Source organism: Teleopsis dalmanni, chromosome 1, assembly GCF_002237135.1.
Source record: "Teleopsis dalmanni isolate 2A chromosome 1, ASM223713v2, whole genome shotgun sequence".
NCBI lineage: Eukaryota > Metazoa > Arthropoda > Insecta > Diptera > Diopsidae > Teleopsis > Teleopsis dalmanni.
Window position 1 is genome coordinate 175753471 of NC_051846.1, and position 20672 is coordinate 175774142.

General features: G+C 30.5%; 4 protein-coding genes across 14 annotated transcripts in view; 2 read left to right on the forward strand and 2 right to left on the reverse strand.

The window, feature by feature from the left end:
- The window catches only part of LOC119670324 (AMP deaminase 2), a 43392-nt gene extending 38225 nt beyond the window's left edge, over positions 1-5167 (forward strand). For 6 of the 8 annotated variants that reach the window (XM_038080542.1, XM_038080540.1, XM_038080541.1 and 3 more), the window contains 9 exons: positions 1662-1777; positions 1833-1927; positions 2005-2130; positions 2194-2524; positions 2625-2788; positions 2851-3141; positions 3202-3496; positions 4506-4616; positions 4776-5165. In XM_038080542.1, coding sequence (XP_037936470.1) covers positions 1662-1777; positions 1833-1927; positions 2005-2130; positions 2194-2524; positions 2625-2788; positions 2851-3141; positions 3202-3496; positions 4506-4616; positions 4776-4943 — 1697 coding nt within the window. In that variant the 3' untranslated portion in view covers positions 4944-5165. Of the gene's footprint in view, positions 1-1661; positions 1778-1832; positions 1928-2004; positions 2131-2193; positions 2525-2624; positions 2789-2850; positions 3142-3201; positions 3497-4505; positions 4617-4775 lie in introns of all 8 variants that reach the window. The other 2 variants (XM_038080538.1, XM_038080539.1) reach the window with 1 other exon arrangement.
- A 467-nt stretch (positions 5168-5634) lies between these two features.
- On the reverse strand, positions 5635-13814 carry LOC119670326 (transmembrane protein 94). Of its 4 annotated transcripts, none has more exons than XM_038080550.1 (10): positions 13542-13814; positions 12850-13483; positions 12056-12779; positions 10573-10732; positions 9216-9312; positions 8390-9152; positions 7053-8191; positions 6864-6987; positions 6065-6314; positions 5635-5999 (listed from the first exon to the last, which is right to left on the reverse strand). In XM_038080550.1, the coding sequence occupies exons 1-10, from the start codon at positions 13685-13687 to the stop codon at positions 5927-5929; spliced, it is 4110 nt and encodes a 1369-aa protein (XP_037936478.1). In that variant the 5' UTR covers positions 13688-13814; the 3' UTR covers positions 5635-5926. The 4 variants fall into 4 exon arrangements, with proteins under 4 accessions (XP_037936478.1, XP_037936477.1, XP_037936476.1 ...); XM_038080549.1 differs by having other exon boundaries at positions 8384-9152; XM_038080548.1 differs by having other exon boundaries at positions 7053-9152; positions 10615-10732.
- A 106-nt stretch (positions 13815-13920) lies between these two features.
- Positions 13921-16001, forward strand: LOC119670327 (actin-related protein 5). Its single transcript, XM_038080551.1, has one exon. It carries the CDS (start codon positions 14002-14004, stop codon positions 15967-15969), a length of 1968 nt encoding a protein of 655 aa, XP_037936479.1. The 5' UTR covers positions 13921-14001; the 3' UTR covers positions 15970-16001.
- An 893-nt stretch (positions 16002-16894) lies between these two features.
- Positions 16895-18095, reverse strand: LOC119670328 (26S proteasome non-ATPase regulatory subunit 7). Its single transcript, XM_038080552.1, has 2 exons — positions 17816-18095; positions 16895-17723 (listed from the first exon to the last, which is right to left on the reverse strand). Exons 1-2 carry the CDS (start codon positions 17988-17990, stop codon positions 16897-16899), a joined length of 1002 nt encoding a protein of 333 aa, XP_037936480.1. The 5' UTR covers positions 17991-18095; the 3' UTR covers positions 16895-16896.
- Positions 18096-20672: the final 2577 nt, after the last annotated feature.

Consider the following 20672-nt stretch of genomic DNA (forward strand, 5'->3'; position numbering starts at 1 on the left):
TTGCGAATCTAAATAATACTTCATACTTTATTCCTGTGACGTTCTCCAGCCTCTCAAATTGTGGAAGCCTCAAATATTTTAAGCAGAATTTAAACATCGGAAATGTTCGAAAGTCTTCTTTTTATATAGCGCTCTGTATTTTCTATCTTCGTCACTATTAGCAATCTATCTATCTTGTATGCATATCCCACTAATAGACTGCTTTCAATCAGCATACCTATATTATACTCAATAGTCCTATCCTAACTCTTTCATTTGTGTTAAATAAATAAATTAAAAAAAGTATAGTAGTATAGTAGGTTTTCTAATTACTTTTTAATGCAATTTAATCAATAAAATTTGCGTAATTTGAAAGCAGTCATTCTTTGCTCTAAAATATTAATAATTTTTAACTTAGGTTAAGTTAGGTTCGAATGTCAGCCTTGTGACCAAAGCCCATTTGAACTCAACTAATGGCCCATTGTGATGTCATAATTTATACTTATTTATATGCAGACCAGTAGAATTTCTGAAAGGACAACGTAGAAATCGTTGTTTATATGCAGACCAGTAAAATTTCCGAAAGGACCAAAGCGGTCAGCGTCCGAGCAACGCCAAAAATCATGACTACCGAATTCAAATGAAAATGAACCAACCTTAATATTCAGGATGATAGCTCTGTCAGGTCTGTGAAAAATGGGGTAAAGACTTTAAAAGTTTTTTTCTAGCCATTGATAGAAAATGACATATGAGGTGGAGTACATTTTCCTCCACATCGTCAGAGCTGCAACACTACATTTGTGGGTATTATTTACGGAAAAGCTTGTTTAACGACTTTTATTTAGTTTATTTAATTTTCAGCTTTCGTTTTTTAATAATACAATACGATATCAGAGACTAATTGATTTGAATTTAATTTAATTTTTGAATACGATCGTAGTTAATAAATTTGTTAGCTTTAATTGTGGGGTCTTGAACCTGGAGTAAGTTTTGTTTAGAGTTAGCAGAACAGATCTCAAAGTTTATGATGATCTATTGTCCGTTAAAAAATAATTGATCATAAAATATAATAATGTTTTTAAAATTCTAGTAGAAGTAAAGAATATGTTCATTTGATATATATATATTGCAATTAACACACTTAGTAAATACTATAAGGTTAGAAAAAATTAGTTAATATGCTTGTTGTCTGTCAATAACAAAAAATTGTACTTCTTTTTAAATTTTAGTTTGATATATTGTAATTTTTATTTTTATTATTATTTTTTTTTAATTTTATTTTTACAAATGCGTTAAATTCCTTACACAACAGGACATAGACACATAAAAAATTGCTTCGTTTTCAGCAAAAAGAAACCACTAAGCAAATTTAAACAAAGAGTTTATCTGTTAAAATGTTATATTTTATATTATTTTAATGTTTTTTTATAAATTTTTATATTTTTATAATAAATTATTTATAAGCAATATATTCTATAGCCTAAATTAATCGTAGAATTTTTTTTGTACTTTCATATATTTTTTATGCAAACGTAATGTAAAATTTAAAATTGCAATTCTGCATTTTTAAATAAAAATTGCACCACCTCACAACAACACCACCAACATAAACACAATTGCCATTGACACCAAAAACCACAAACCACATCACCAACGTATTTCGAAATGTGACCAACATGTAGATCATCCCATCCATCCACCCACGGACACCGCTAATCCATGGGATCTAGAATTTCCACCAGATAAAAACTTCGTGATTAAACCAGTTGATGGCGTATTTCACATATATGAAGATGAAGTATACTACAAAATTCCTTTTTTTTTATTCCATATCTCTATTTTCCTTTTTTTAGGTAAGCGATACTTCCATGAATTATAATTATCCAACGTTGAAGGAGTTTGTGAATGACATGCAAATTATGTGCAATATGATCGCCGATGGACCATTGTAAGTTAGCGTAATAAATATTATAAATTTTAATTAATTGATGAGAATAATTTATTTTAAATATTTCTCATCTATAGAAAATCATTTTGTTATCGTCGCCTTTGCTATTTATCATCCAAGTTTCAACTTCATGTGCTACTAAATGATTTGCGTGAGTTGGCTTCACAAAAACAGGTGCCACATCGTGATTTTTACAATATAAGGTAAGTTCAAAATATTGTTTTTATTGATTTAAATATTATTTAACTGTCCCTTTTTCTTTTTAGAAAAGTAGATACTCACATTCATGCAGCTTCATGCATGAATCAAAAACATTTGCTGCGTTTTATCAAAAAGACACTTAAGAAAAGTGCCGCTGAAGTGGTGACTGTAACTAAGGGTCAAGAAATGACATTAGCACAAGTCTTTCAATCAATGAATCTGACTACATATGATCTCACAGTAGATATGTTGGATGTGCACGCAGATCGTAACACTTTTCATCGATTCGATAAATTCAATGCCAAGTATAATCCTATTGGTGAATCCCGTTTACGTGAAGTCTTCCTTAAAACAGACAATTACTTAAATGGCAAATACTTTGCTGAAATCATAAAGGTATTCTAAAAAGCTTTCCAATTTTTGAAATCAAACATAAAAATAAAAAAATTTGATTTTTAATTTATAATAATAAAAAAAATATATGTATTTATTTTAGGAAGTTGCTTTTGATCTTGAAGAATCTAAATATCAAAATGCGGAATTACGTCTTTCGATTTATGGTAAACATCGTGAAGAGTGGACAAAACTCGCCAAATGGGCGATAGATTATAATGTATATTCTCCTAACATACGTTGGCTTATACAAATTCCTCGTCTTTTGTAAGAGATTTCAACAAATGTAAATTAAAACTCCAACTTAATAATTTTTTTTTGTCTTATAGCGACATCTTTAAATCCAATAATTTAATGAGCTCATTCCAAGAAATTTTAAATAACATATTTTTGCCATTATTTGAAGCTACAAATCAACCTAGCAAATATCCAGAACTTCATCGTTTCATGCAACACATAATAGGTTTCGATTCAGTCGATGATGAGTCCAAACCTGAAAATCCACTATTCGATGGTGATATCTCTACACCACCGAATTGGACAGAAGTTGATAATCCACCATATGCATACTATATTTATTATATGTATGCGAATATAACAGTTTTAAATCAATTCAGAAAGTAAGTGTAATAATAGCATAATTAAATAATAATTAATTAATATTATCTAAAATATTTTAGGGATCGTGGCTTGAATACATTTGTATTACGCCCACATTGTGGCGAGGCTGGTCCTGTACAGCATTTAGTTTGTGGCTATTTAATGGCAGAAAATATTTCACATGGTTTACTTTTACGCAAAGTGCCTGTTTTACAGTATTTATATTATTTAACACAGATCGGGATTGCTATGTCTCCGCTATCCAATAATTCACTTTTCTTGAACTATCATCGTAATCCATTACCTGAGTATCTAGCAAGAGGATTAATTGTGTCACTCTCAACAGATGATCCCCTACAGTTTCATTTCACAAAGGTATATAATTTATATATATAAATTTATAATAATAGCTAAGTATGAAATATTTATTTAAAAAAACATATTTATGTATAATATAAAATATAAGAGCATATCTCTTGAGGATTATATATACCCATGATTGTATATTGCATGATTTAGGGTAGACTTTCACTACTCTAAATGTAAAAATTTTGTTTGTTGACATCAAGCAAGAGATGAGTTTCATCACTATAGAAAATCCGATACCAAAATTCGTCACCATATATGTTTCCATTTTGTCTCTATTTTTCAAATAGATTTCACTATTTTAACATATACTGCGGCTGTTAAACGATCTTAGGTGTAAAATGACAAACATTAAATTGGGAGCTCTTTTTGACATACATATGTCATTGAAACATTACTGTTTAATTTAAAGGACGATATCCATTTCGTATATATTTCGATAACCCTATATATTATATTAAATACTAGCGCAGCTCATATTTTGACATTTCTGATATCAAACTTTTGAAATAGTCCAGATTTTCAAATACTAGTTCAAACTAATACAAATATTCGTATTTGTCGAATAGTTTGAATAAAAAATAATTCGATTATTTTATATTGCACTATTAAATACTTCTTTACCGGCGCGTGAATGCAGAGTTATTGCAACTTGGTAACGGTGAAGACGCTGTAAAGTTCACAAAGTCGCAGCGATTGAGATGGATCGGACATATCATGTCGGATGCCGGATGATAGACCACAAAAACGAATACTTCATTTCACGCCGTGACTCGGGAATGTGACCGACGACATCAGAAAAATGGGTATTCAAAATTGGAGGTCTAAAACAACATGCAAAGCAGATTTGTGAAAGTTGGTTGATGTAGCTAAAGCTCACTCCAAGCTGTAACGCTGATGATAATAATGATGATTAAATACTACATATTCAATGAAGATAATTTAAATATGAATATATAAACATTTAAACTATATTTTTTGAAACTACGACTCTAATTAGAACTATCTATTATTTCAGGAACCGTTAATGGAGGAATACAGCATTGCCGCACAAGTGTGGAAACTAAGCTCATGTGATATGTGCGAGTTAGCAAGAAATAGTGTTATAATGAGTGGCTTCCCTCATAAGGTACGTTTGAAATGTGTTACTATTAATAAATATATAATTTTTTGAGTTGTTCGAAGCTTAGAATATTTTAATGTTGAAGTATACTTTTTATTAAATTTAAAAAATAATTAAACTTAAATATGTAAAACTAAAATAACTAATAAAAATTATTATATGTAGGTGAAACAACACTGGTTAGGACCAAATTACACACGTGAAGGTGTGGCTGGCAACGATATAACACGCACTAATGTGCCAGATATTCGTACTGGTTACAGACATGAAACGCTTTTGGATGAATTATCGAATATTTTCAAAGTGCACGAGGCACCAAAGGAAAAAGTTTAAATTTAATATGAAAAATGAATAAAAATCATAGAAGGCAAAACTAACTTTGTTTACAGGAATTAATAAATGTATTATGAATTTACTTAATGTTAATTAATAATAAAATAGCTTTCAATTTTATTTACAAATGTATTTGAATATATCGAAATTATTCATTAGTTATATGCAAACAATTTATATATGAGATTGAGACCAAATTTATAAGCAAGAGCAGCTAAATAGAAAATAATTTTTATTCAACTGCTTTTGAATTAAAATACATTGTATATTAGTAGTATTTTTTTATTGTTGTTATTCTTATATTTATATAAAAATTAAATATACATTGTGGTAAAAAAAATATTTTGTGTACAACATATGAGTACAGAGCAATTTTTAAATAAAAATAAAATAAATAAGTAAAAATAATTATAAAATAAACACTGTTTGATTTTACTATTATTAAAGTTTTACTTATTAATTCACATTTTAATGGCTAGTTTATGATTGCGTGAACACTGAAAAACAAATTTAGTTTCAGAGTAGAAAAGTCTAATTAATTTTAATAAACAAAAAGTACTGATTCTTAAAAATTAGATGAAAATATTAGTTTTAAAATAAATATTAAATACAGTAAAGTATATTAGTTTTACAACATTTATGTTTTACTAAAAATTCATAAAAAAAATCAAAACATTAAAATTAGACAGACATAAGTACAAAATAATATATGTATGCTTAAACAATCTACGCTTAAACAATATGAACAATGTTTAAATTCTAAACTATGTACAAATAATTTCTGTGTTTAACACATAAACATACGAGAAAGCAAATATAGACCATAGCTAACCCAAAAGTTGAGATACAAATATGTCTTTCCATATATGACTTAAATTTAGAATAGAGTCTTTAAAGCTATTGTCACTGTATCTCATTTGCTTTCACATATTTGTTTTTGTCTTTTTCATAAAATTTTTAACGATATTTGTTAACGATTAGTCTTAAAATGGTGAATTCATGCCCAATTTTGTACCAAAATCTAGTCTAGCTCTACGTTGATATCGTGTGTTAACTCTGTTAATAAAAGAGACGCACTAATTAATATATAATATCTTATAAATATATTATTTTATACTTACTTTATTTCTTGCCATTTTGTTAGTTCAGTAACAAAAATACTAATCAAAATACCACAATAAAGAAATACTATAGCAGGCCATAATTGAAAAACTTCATCGTGTATATCTTCATCTAGAAGTACTTGCAATGCGCAGATAATGCCATGCAGTGTTAAAAGTGATAGACACGTTAGTGCCCATATGCGATTTCGAAATGGACTCTTCTGCCAGAGTGAATGGTCACGATGCACGAAGGATGCAGATATAACCACTATTGTATAATAAAATATTTTTAGCATTATTATTAATATCAACTAATATTAAAAATAAGGTGATATAAAAAGTAGTGACGGTTTTTTTTATAGATTTTTAAATAAAAATTTTCTTTATCAAAAATTAGTTTTAATTAAGTATATATTGGTCATTATTATCTATGACCTATTGTCATTTTGCGGGTAGCTTCTTAATTTCTTTGGTGTAGAACTTTTGTGATTAAACGACGAAAAACTTGGCCAAGTGATTTTCAGCGGTTATTTGGTTAGCCAATTTTTTACTGTTAAGAAAGTTTTGCAGACACCGAAACAAACAGTAGCCTTTTCTGTTCGCTAATTTTGGACACAACTGTCTTCACAAAAAATGTAACCTGTTCAAATATATGCTCATTTGTAACAATCAGATTAGTGTTGCAAGATGTGTGGGTACCAACATCATCTAGTTATAAAAAACCGTTGATACTTTCTTTATCACCTAATATTAGTTGAGGTGTTTAGACCGGACTCGATAGTTCGATATTCAGTCTAAATACCACCTACATTATTACCGAAATGCAGCAATATTCCAAGAAATGAGAATATTCTCGCTATATGTAAATTAATGTGTAAATCATCGTCATCTACGTCAATGATTTCAATTGGATGAGCCATAAATGCACAATAAGCTAAAATCTGAAAAGCAAAAATATTATTTATAATTACTTTTTAGTTAGGCTTCAAATAAGTGTTTTACTCACTATAATTAAAATAGGTGCTAAAAATTTGCAGCCATAACACCATAATACGAACCCAAATACTCTTGTATCGTATTCAGTCTGCTTTTTGCCCGTAGCTCGATTCATAATCTTTGGATCTACATCGATATGTGCCAATGCTAATGATATGAGCGGTACAGGAATACACATTAAATATATAACCATAAGTGGTGTTAATATTGGTGGTAAAGATATACATGCACTAAGCATATTGATAATTGACAGAGTACCAGCACAGCATGCCCAGTATTGGATGCAATTCCATAAACCCGAAGAAAAACGACGTGATAACTCAATAATGCCTAGTAAAGATAGTGGATCCTCCCGACTGACGGCTATCGAACATGGCAGTGAATTAAGCATACGACTTAGATAAACTGGTGAAATTGTATTGCCTAAACATTGCATAGGACGCGCAGTCTCACCATTCTCTAATAGTTCTTCATTAACGTACGGATCGCTATATTTATTATCATTACTTAAACCCTTTTGACATGTTTGTTGACGTAATTTATTATTTTGTAAATTGGCCTCAGTGTAGGCAGGCATTTCCTTACAGACCTGTGGATAGAGTGGTTCTACAGCTATACTGCAATCAGCTTGCAGAAATATTTCAGCATTAGTTCGGCTAGCTGAAGAACCTAGACAAACAACAATTTCACCATATGATTGCATTATATCTAACATTTGGACAGTTGCTTCCGCTGAACAATCGGTAAACAGTGAAACTTGTAATGGCACATTATCTACTTTCTCCAAATGTGGTCTTATATTTTCAATGCCGCGAGGTAATTTTGCACGATTTGACATATCGAAATTTACCGGCACACTATGTTCAGTACTATCAGTCAAAATGCTTAGTGAACGACAGTTTTCATCCAAAGCTGAGTCTTGCGAAGGGCGACGTTGTTTGAGGCTCGCATTATCGGGCTCATTATCATTTAATGATTCTCTCGAGCCTACAAGGCTGACATTAGAAGAGGAAGGATTGATACCACGCAACATATTGTAGTTATGATTGGATATGGCGCCTGGCGCAGATGAACTTAGTGTTTTTGAAGACTCTAGATTTGCTGGTGGTAACAGACAATTTAGGTCAGTTTCGTCGTTTTCGCTGGTACCTGCAACATTATGTGCAATTGATATTGGTTGAGTTTGATTCGTTGTGCATATAGTGGGAATACTAGTGAAATCATCAGGATGAGTTATTAATGGATTGGGGGTTATAATGAAATTTGTGGTAGTGGTGGTGTTAGCATGATTTGACTCAATAATGTTCATGTTAGTCGCATTGTTAGTTAAGTCTTTTTTACCAGTACTTTTTGGTGATTGCGCAGTTACAGCAGAAGTTTTATCATCAGTTTCACTTAAAAGTGATATGTGACAATTCCAACCTGATTCCAGACCCATTTTCTCAGAAAAGACGCGTGACCGTAACTCATTTTCTTTACTGAAATGCACGAAACGTATGCAGGCACGTTCTAAATTTTCAACTAATTGAACAATATCTGTTTGGGCTTGATATTGCATTGTTACCATGCCAATAAAAACTTGGTGACATTGCATTTCAAAGCAAGCATCCACATCATTTATATCTTCATCTTTACTCTCAGAAAATAAAAGAGAATCGGTACTGATGCTATGACTTAATTTAGTGTTACCGCACTCAAAATCACAGTGCGCTTTATCTACATGCTGCATACGTATTTTCGACTCGGGTGGTAATTCAAGATAAGCAATAGGTCCACCCTTATGTTGTGCACCATTTAGGGCACTATTTATGCCATGACGTAGTGGACGATATGCAAATGCAGTGCAGTAGGCTGTTAAGGCGCTTCTCTGATAAAAGTCCAAAGCACGTTTACGGTCCTGTGTTGATAATGGTCGAAGGTCTTTACCATCCCAAAAATCATCGCAATAATCTAAGATAATATCTGCAGTGCCCTGTGTAAATAGCGATAAATAGCCACCAGGATTTTCACGCATGACAACCGACAGCGAGTGGGGAAATGGAACCTTTACTTTAGTCGAGAGTTGTAATTGACGCGCAAAACGTATATCACGGCGCACAACGTCTGGTTGCTAAATATTTTTTTTATTTATTATTCAGTTAAATAAAAGTAGAAAAAATTATTAATTAATTACCAAATGTCTATATGAAGCCAATTGTCCTTCTAGCAGGAAACGATCGGTTGCATGATCTGTAAAACCTATCTGCTTAGCTAATTCGCACAGACAACGTCTGCAGCATAAATTTTTAAAATAATAAAAAAATTGGTTTAAAATTTCGATTATTTTAATATTTCTAAGATGATAGTGAACTTTGTAAATGTGAAAGAAACAGGTTATATATAAAATAACAATAATGATATATGAATTTTGATGATATGTAAGTTTTGTGACTGTAATCACTTTAATAAAAAAAATTTACATGTTGTAAAAATCAATTTGAACTGAAAACATAACGAAAAAAAGCACTACTAAATGAAAATCTACATAAGTGACATCAAAACATTAAAAAAGTTATATAGGAATTCTAATAAAAAATATATATTTTATACAAGCCAATATTTAAAGGTATATAGATTAAATAATATCTGATACCAGATAATAATAATGCCAATACAAAAGAGTCATCAACCTACAACATACAAAATGTTGATTTAAATAAAATTTTTGTTGTTGTCTTTTCAGTTCTAATCGAACCCTACTAACTTTTAAATAGTTTATTTTCCTCATAAGATGCGTTACTTTCGGCAAAAAAAAAATTAACATTAAAATTTTTTAATCATATTTTAAAGTTATTTAAGCCAATATTTAAAGGTTTACATACAACTACAGCTAATAATGATGTGCCATACATAATAGACATCAACCCACTAAATCTTATACACTAATTCCAATATAAGAAATTATGTTTAATATTTCAAGACTACTTAAGCAAATAAACTGAAAGGTAATAATGATGTCACTTATGTTTTAAACTTAATTTTAAAGCAAAAAATTTATGATGTGTAGAAAATTTGCCAATTACATGCACTAAAAATGTAACTGAATCTTAAGAAAAAACAATAACAAAGGTAAAAACTGAACAACATATTGTTTAAAACAAATACTGAAATTAAATTCTTAATTTTTCTGACCTGGAGAGCGGCTTCGCAGTTTCATTAAACATAACTTTTAGTTTAAAAATTATTTTAAAATATTTACAAAAAAATTGCTATAAATTATAAGTTAAAAGCTTTTAAGTATGTGTATATGTATATTATATACAGGTACTGTTTCATAAAAAAAATTATAATAATAATATATAAAAATGTTTTCTTTTTTTGAATTTTGCTTCCTTGTAGAAATTGTGGTTTGCTTTTTTGCGCTGAAAATCAAACATTTTGGAATTTTTATACAACAAAATACAAAATTATAAATTCCAATTCAGTCATTTATGTTTAAATAAAGTAAAAACTATAGAAAATCAAGCAGAAATGAAAATGAAACTACGTACCCATGCAAAAATGTATTCATACTGGTCTCAATCATCGCATACCGATTTGTTACGGGAACCAGATCTTTATCCAACGTAGCAACTGCGGTGACATGACCGCAAAACTGAGAATAATGCGCGTGCGTAAGAGGAGAGCAAGTGTTGACCAGTATAGCAAGTCCTAATAATAGTAAATTATTATTAGTTTTATAAATTTATATTATATTTTATTTTTAAAGTCAATTATGACGAAAGAAAATTTTTTTTTAATAGTAAGGTTTTTTGATAAAACAAAATTTTATAAATTCAAATATTTCCTAACACTAGAAACAGCGTTGTATGGTCAATCAAATTTCAATAAATTAACTAAAATTTTTGTGGTTGCCTTTTGATTTCTATTCGAACCCTTCTAACTTTTAAATAGTTTCTTTTCGTCATAAGACGCGTCAAGTTAAGTTAATTAAATTTTTGGCTGACCATACAGCTATTTCTAGTATTGCCAAATATTCATCATCAGTTATCCTTTTGGAAATTCTATTTATATTTCATTATACGTAACATATATAATTTTAGGCAGCAAGTACCTAGACTTGAACTTATAACCTGTCAAATATGAAACTCAGAATCAGTGCTAATTAACCAACTGACACAAAGCCGTACTTGACTGCTATTGTTTTGTTAATTTGTTTTGAAAATTCTTTAACAAATTCACTTGCTTTGTTATATTTTTGATAACATTAGACAGTATTTTAATTATTAATTATAGCTCTTTCTTCTTGGACTTTCAAATCAAAACAGGTCCTTGAGTGTTACGAGCTTCTGCAATCACTTGCAGCTCGGAATAAGGTAAGCCTTTACTGGATTCCGGGCCACAGAGGAGTTTTGGGAAATGAAAAAGCTGATGAGCTAGCCAGAATTGCATCAAAAACTGCTTTTATAGGCCCTCAACCCTTTTGTGGAATAAACTGGGCCAGTACAAAACAGATTATCAAGGAAATGAAAAATCATATGCGGCTGAAGTACTGGGTAAACTTTCCAGGACTCAGACAAAGCAAAGCACTGATAACACCGTACTCCTACAAAGACATTCTTAAATACTCAAAATGTAATTTAAGGTTGATAACAGATTTCATTACAGGTCATTATGGTCTGAAATATCACCTTCATAAACTACAATTATCTGCTAACTCGGAATGCAGATTATGCATCGAAGATGAGGAAACGACCATGCACATTCTTTGTGACTGTCCAGCTTTAATAACGCACAGAAGAAACCTGTTTCATAAAGAATTTCTGTCACCAGAACAGATTAAGAACTCTTCTCTAGATTTAGTTCTAGACTTTATTCACAAAGCTTAAGGGGCTTTATTTAATCAATAGTTAAACTGGTACAATAGGTCTCTTCTGGCCGCAGTACCGGCTGTTGGGCAATTTTCACGTCTACTCTCTTAATAATAAAAATAATAATAATAATTATTAATTATATTATATATTTCCCACTTACCAAGCGGTTTTAATGAATTGATATGCGCTTTCCATTCATGATCGTCAAACTCCAAACGAAATGGACAATGTTGGTCATGTGTCAAATCCAGCACTTCAGCGACAATACCTCCATCTTTATTATTATGATGTACTGGTGGTTCGTCGCTTTCAGTATGTAAAGTTGATTGACTATTACTATGTTCCTCCAAATTAATTTCATCGTTTTCGTGTAAAAAGAAAACCTTCTCTGCAGTTGGGTTAGGCCATGATAGTATACCTTTCTTATCAACACAACATAGTGCAGTTATGGAACCTAAAACTTGTACTACATTTGCAGAACGAGCTAGAAGTTGACTATCACCATTCCATAATTTCATCCAATTATAAAATACATGCGATCTCATTAATTTAATATTATCATAGTCGTAAGTGGGTGTATCTAAATCTTCCTCAAATGATGTCTGCATGTGTTTCGGTAGTAGTGCTTGTGGTGTTTTTATAAAACACTGCAACCTGGCTATACCCCAAAGATTCATTGAGATCCACATTATTGGAAATATTAATGGCAGTAATGGTATAACGGCAGCAGCAGGTGATTCAAATAGAATATATTTCCAGTGATGCTGCTCATCATTTGCATTCGCTGGTTTCAGACCAACACCATGCATACGCAATATTCCAGCAAAAAGAGTTAAGCACATCATTAATATAAAGCCCCATTGCTGTATGTATTTTGTAACTAACTATAAATTGTATAGTATATATGTAGATAAAAATACTAATAGGCCATTTATTATTCTAGTCATAACTTACCAAATAACGTTGTTGATTATAAATTGTCGGTGGACGTTTAAGCGAGTTTTCCAAAATTGTACGTAAATGTTCTGAATATGGTGTATTTTCTAATGAGCAAATTAAGTCGGGCAAAGGTGCTCGTGCTACTGGTTTTACAGGTGGATCTGTATTTACAGCCACACCATAAACTTCATTCATTTTGAAACATTTTTTACCTCCAATTTCGCTACATGGTCCTGGCGTCATATGACCAGGTCGAATTACTATGTGATCACCTCTAACTAATAGTGACCAAGGTAAATTTACAATAACACCATCTCGATATGTCCATTGCAAAGTAACACATGGCGATATTGGTGAGCTTAAATGCGGATAATTACAAGGTTGCCAATCTGCAGAAAGCTCCTGTTCGGCAAGCTTTATGTCGATTAGACAAGCACGAGTTTTACGATAAATTTCAGTACGTCGTAAATTATTCTCACGTATTACAAAATATAAATCCAATATTGTACAAAGTGTTAAAGATATAGCTGCCAAATATGAATTCGCTACAAGTAGAGCTATTATCGTTAAGAGAGATGTTGTGATAGCAAACCAACCAAGTGGGCTATCGTATCTCTTTACAAATGCTGAACGTATTTTGCGATAACAACTATAATTAAAAAAATTTAATCATACCACATAATTTATAATAAAATGTTGTACAATACCTTTCATTCGCATATTTTTGTTCAAATTCTAATAGTATTTTCTCTAATTCGTCATGCAGTCTTGATAGTGCAAAACGGGTAGAGAATCCTTTGGTGGTTTCTTTTCCTGTCTCACAACTATTTGCAGTTTTTGCTTTGCTGGACATTTTTAACCTTTAAGCTCACATTGAAACATTTAATTATTTATTACAAATTGTTTTCTACACAAATGATGAGCTATGATGCACTATTTACAGGTACTATTACACTTTGCAATTGAGAAAGGATGAGTATCTACAGACATATTGTCAAAATTTTAATTGACATTTATTGGGATATTTTCTTATCAATAGCCATATGCTGTTTGTTTTGGGATTTTTTGCGGTCTCAACAAAGAATTTCCCACTATATGAAATGTCAAACATGACGCTCTGCGCTTTATAACAAATTTTTGCAAATTCCACAAATTGAATGCTACAAAATGAATATTATAGAATTGAGCGATATTAAAATTAAGCCGGACGTGTTTTATGAATATAATGCAAGTATTAAAGATGAGGAAATTCCACTAGTTATCGATAATGGTTCCTACAAATGCCGAGTTGGTTGGAGCACTTGTGACAAACCATTGCTTGAATTTCGAAATTTAATTGCAAAACCACGCAAAGATCGAAAAAAGGATTTAACTGAGCTACCCGCAGGACCTGAGTTTCAAATTGGTAACGACATTACGAATATAGAAGCTGTGCGTATGCAATTGAAAACACAATTTGATCGAAATGTTGTAACTCATTTTCACAATCAGCAACAATTATTCGATTATACTTTTGAGCATTTAAACATAGAGCAAGATGGGTGTGTACCACACCCAATAGTTTTAACCGAAGCTATAGGTAATCCAAATCATAGCAGAAAACTAATGAGTGAATTGCTCTTTGAGTGTTATAATGTACCTGCTGTGAGTTATGGCATTGATTCACTTTTTAGTTTGCATCATAACAGCTTACATGAAGATGCATTGATTTTATCTTTTGGTTACTTCACCACACATGTCATTCCTGTACTGAATGGAAAGCTGCAGGCGGCCAAAGCTCGACGGCTTAACATTGGTGGTTATCATATAATAACTTATCTCTATCGACTAATGCAAATGAAATATCCAGTGCATCTTAACGCTATTACTATAAGTCGTATGGAAACTTTAATACACAAGCACAGTTCTATAGCGGTTGATTATCAAGATGATTTACGTCAATGGTCTCAGGCAGATTTCTATACAGCTAATGTGAAGAAGATACAGTTGCCTTATACCGTAGCCCAACCTGCTACTACACTAACAGTCGAACAAAAAAATGAAAAGCGTCGGGAACTTGGAAAACGTCTTATTGAGTTAAATGCACGTCGTAATAGAGAAAAGCTTGTGGAAGATGAAGAACAATTTATGATAATGTCAGATATACGTGCATTGCATGAGACTGGCGAAAAAGATAAATTTCAAGCGGCATTGAAGGATAATGAACTTGCAAATCTGCAGGAATTAGATAAACTTATGACTACAGTCAGTGCTCGAATTGAACGCACTAAACAAAGATTAGCAACACCTACAGATAATACAACTCAAGTTACTAAAGAGAAGACAGTTAATATAGCCAAGCCACCACCAGAAATACCACTCGATGAGTGGTTAACAGATTTGAAAGCACAAAGAGAAGAATTGTTGAAACGTAAACATGGGCGAAAGATGCGTCGACAAGACTTGGCCAAGCGACATACTTTAGCTGCACAGGAACGTATGCGTATAATATCTCAACTGGCACGTAATGAAAAAGGTGCTGATGAGTTTGGTATGGATGACAAAGACTGGGATGTGTACAAAGTAATAAGTCGTAATGATGACGATAGCGATAGTGAAGTCGAAAATGAGAAGTTGAATGAGTTTGAAAATATTCTGCGGCATTACGATACAAATTTTGATGATTCAACCTCTGGCACAAATGTTGAGATAACAGCAGAAAATTATCAATTACACGTCGGAGTTGAATCTTTGCGTGCACCAGAATTGCTTTTTCAGCCTAGTATGATTGGAAGCTCTGAAGCAGGTATAGCTGAATTGATTGACTATGTGCTCAAACTTTTTACCCCTGCCGAGCAATTGAGATTGGCCAATAATGTTTTTATGACTGGTGGTTGTGCACAATTTCCGGGACTTAAGCAACGATTATCAAAAGAACTGCTAGAAATGCGTCCATTTCAAACAACACATAATATTATTGAAGCACAAATACCAGATCTCGATGCTTGGCTTGGTGCAAGAGATTTTGCTAGATCAGAAAATTTTAAGAACACAATAACAACTAGAAGTGATTATGAAGAAAATGGCTCTGAATATTTTAGAATACACAATAATAGTAATCTGTTTTTCTCAACACCACAGCAAATTATTCAATAAACTAAGAAATATTTTGCATCGAAATGATATTGTTGTTTGTAATCAATAGAGAAAAAAAAGTTTTGTAATAAAATATGGTATATTAGTCGTAATTGGTGTATAATGTATGAAATCTATAAATATTCCTTTTATTTATATGAGATAGATTTTTTACTTAATATGCCTGGAAATTCTTTGGAAGGTTTCAGCATGAAAGTTGGGCGCACTCTATTAAGAAATAATCCAGCACTATTATTGAGATGTGACGAAAAGATATTAGTCTAGTGGTAGGTTTGTTGTTGGGCCACACGAATTTAGAGAACCACGTTTGAAGATTGAATGTCCCGTTTAATCATTCGTATATCAGTTGTGGTGAGGACGATAAAAGTACCCCCCATCCGCCTTGTTACTACTTAGCGCAGTAAAAGAATTCTAATTCTTCAATTTTTTTTGTATTGAGTCTACTAAAAAGGGCAAGCAAAAACCCGAACATAATTTTATTATTTATAACAATAAACTATATAATAATTTTATTAGTTATATATCATTTATTTGATATAAGCTTTTTATAAACGCTTACTTATACATAAATGAATACTAGCAGTTCATATTGTTTAGTAAAAATACATAACTTGACAATTCATTATTAATACTAACATTTTATATTCATTTAAGTAAGAGATTAGTTTAAAAGTGAAGACTTGCGAATTTGAATTTTTGAAAAAAAGCTTTTTAATTTTTTGAAGTTCATGGTGGAAATTAAAACAATTTTAAATGAAGTAACTAAACTTATTGATAAAAAATTTGTATTTTAAATTTAAGCCAAATTAAATGAATAAATTAATATAATTTTACCCACGTACGCTAGTAAATTAAATTGATTTATGAGTTTGATGGCTATTTGTGTTTGTTTTTCTTTTTTTTGCGTCGTGGTTTTTTCTTTCGATTTTATTTCTTACTACTTTTACTGCCTTCATCCTTGCCCTTATCAGATTTCTCATCAACTTTTTTTTCTTTTTCTTTTGTTTCCTTGTTATCCTTATTCTTAGCATCCTTATCTGCAGCATCATTCTTCTTTCCCTCCTCGGCATCACGATTTGTAAGCTTGTTGTTGATTAAATTATGTAAGGCAATAATTGAACGAACCATAGATGCAAGATAAACAACCAGCATTTGATCATTAGTTTTAACATACATGGTCTCTGTGAAATGATCACTTGTTATATCTGGCAAGAGGTTGAAAATATCTTGCATTTGATAGACTATTTGATGGTTTATTGGTATTTTGCCATCGCCAACACGCTCTAAGTAATTTTTAATATCTTTTAGTTGGGCATTTAAGCCTTTAAGACCCATTAATTGGTTGGTAATTTTTTGTGACAAGCTGCCGACTGTTGTGTCCTTGATATCACGTAACAAATGCTCAACACCGACTTCTTCAGCTTCTTCGGCACCTATTTCACTTGGAACATGTTCAAAAGTTTTACTAGTGGGTGAACCGTCCTCGTGCACTTCTTCAACAGCAATATATGCTTCGGTTGGTAGGCCAAGATCTTTCGGTTTAGCATCAATAATGACTAGCACAGAATTGGGACAGTATCGTCGCACCAACTCATTTATTTCAATATCATTTTGATGCAATTTTGGGCCTGTGTGATACCAACCTACAACACGTTCTCGCGCATTCACTTTTTTAAACATTCCATACATATTTTCCAAATAATCATGATCCAAAAACCAAACTGACTTATCTCTTTCATCCTCATCAAATGGAACTAAAATGTATAAACAGATATATAATATATATTAATTTTAGGCAAAATGCAAAGTTAAAAATATATCTATACATAATAGTGTTATTACTAACCCGCAAAGCTGTTAGATATATCTAGAACACCTTTCGAACGCCAGCTTCCCAATAAAATTCCACATACACGTTTGTGGCTACCAATTTTGCCCATTCTGTTGAAATGATCCACAACAGAAAGCAACACCAAAGGGTGCACAATAACTTTATTGATGTTAACATCCATGACTGGCATTTAATAATATTTAAAAATTATCGTAAGAAAATAAATAAATCCAATGAACACTCAATATTACTAACTTTGCGCCGCTAATACAAAGCAGGGCTTTTTTTGTGGAATAAACGTCAAAAATATTCAAGTCATTTTTATTTACAGCGTTGCCAATTGTTGTTATTTTTTATATATTCAAAGTTGACAGACTTTTACAAAAGGTTTACACACGCGTGCGTTACGCGTGTTTGATTGGTAACGGCTCTAAATATGTACTTATCCGTTTAAAAGATGTTATGAAATAAAATTTATGCAAACGTATAATAAATCTAAATAGAAGAATTTCTATTTCGATTATCCGAATCTTTAATACCCCCCAAACAAATAATTTTGTTAGAAGTAAGTTATTTGCGTTACACATACAAAATATTTTTTGTTGTATATTAAATTATAATTTAACGTTACTTCTCATATTATAAAATATATTGGTTTATAAAAAAAATAAATTAATAAGGTTTTATGATTAAAGAACGTATCAAAGCGTATATGAGTTTAGAACAGGATTAAAAGCTAAACTGACATTGTATTTAATGATTTTCAAATATAATTTCTATTGTTATATGTAAACTAAAATTATCAATACATAAAACTAAAGACTTGTTACGTTGGTTAAAAATATCATAGCAGTTTACGCTATCATATTTAAAACATTTATGGGTTAAACGCTATAAGCGTGTAGGATTAAGTCACATTTGCCATACAAAATCCACACAAAAACATACAATAGTGAACAAAATAAACACGTCACTTTTGTCTTGTTTTCTATTTGCTTTTGGTTTTTTTGTTTTATTGTTCGTTAGATTTAAAAGTTAAAATGTGAATTAATTAAATAATTCTTAAGGCAAAATTGATTTGTAGTATATATAAGCCAAAATTTATTTATAAAATTTCCTACATTTTTTACTTTTTACAAAATTTATTATGAAGGGTTTAACAATTATTGTTTTCAATAGAAACGTAACCATTAAGAATTATAAAGACAAAAAATTCAAATATAATTATTAAAAGAATTAAAATTGGTTAGTTACGTCTTTTATTTAGCGCAAAATGTTTCTAAAATTTGTTGTATGTTGTATAAACTATTAAACACTATTTAAATTTAACCAGTTTAAAAAATGTTTAAGAGTTTTTTTAAGTATTTATAATATATCAAATCAAAGTATCAAAACTGTAAAACTATATTAAAAAATTAACTACAGATTTAAGGGCATAAATAGGTTAAATTATTTACCACTGCTGACGAATCTGAAACATTATTAACAAAATTTTCTAAACATTTTACAAATTGATTTTAATTAATAAATAAAAAATAAATTTTATTTTTATAATATTTTCATTTATAAAAATAAATTTTGATATTAAAAAAAATATATATATGATATTAAAAATTCTTTTTCTTATTACATTACAATTATTTATTTAAATTTTCTGTTGCAAACTAACAACAACTTATTAAATGTTAAAGCTTGTATGTTTTATTATGTTTCCAATACTATTTTACTAGAAAATGTACCATCATCAATTTAAAATCAATCAATTGGAATCATTCGAATTTTACTATTTATTTGTAATTATAAGTAAATAGTTGTTAACTTCAAATAGCATATTATCAATTTATTTTTGCTTCTTTTTTTTTTTTAAATAAAGGTTTGACTTAAATGCATACCATAAGGGCGCGTTAAACGGAGTGAGCGTAATATAAAATGAACCCTCGCCGAACTGATGAGTAAAAATTTTACACAAATAATAAACAAAATGATGAGTACGTTACGCGCTTACAAGAAGAAGAACTGCTACAACAAAAGCATTGCTACAACAGCAATGGACTGCAGGACTTCTCTTTATTTTGTATGGTACGCATAATCGTGTCCTGTGTATAGAGGGTGTGACCGGGTTAAATGCAAAAATTTTTTATAGTTTGTTCGATGCTCAGAATGTGAAGTCCTTTTAAGCGCAGTTATTGTGCGGAAATTAAATAAATTTTATTAAATTATAAACAAATATTGTGTATTTTTGAAAATGCGGAAAATAAAATAAAATCCCGTTGCAGTAAAGTTCGATTAAATAAATAAAAATGAAATCTAATGAATATAAATAAGTGAATAAATAAAAGTAATGATAGTGTTTGATTTTTAGTGAGAAAAATATGTACCTATAGTAAAAATTTTACTACGATTTTTTTTGCAATTAATTAAAATAATAAGAAATAAATGAAATAGTGAAATATGTTTTGCTAATATATATAAAATTTTAGCATATTTTTTTTAACGATAATGCAATTTTGAAATGTAAAAAAATTTACATATAGCAAAAATGCAATGTTAATTTTTAATACATTAAAAACTAAAATAAGGAAAGAATAATTTGTTTTATAAATGTGAAATATATAAAATAAAAAATTGCAAAAAATAAAAAATAAAATAAAAAAAAAATTAGAAGTTGTGCAATTTGTGTGCATTGAATAATTTAAAATTAAAATTTGAAGTCACTCCCTGTCTGCTATAGAAAATTTTAATTTCTATTGTACACTGCTTCTTTTACTTTTTTGTATCGACGACCTCAACACTGCACACTACACCACCAATACATCGCACTGCCATTGCCATCCTACCACCCTCCCACCCGTACTCGCAAACTCGTTAACCC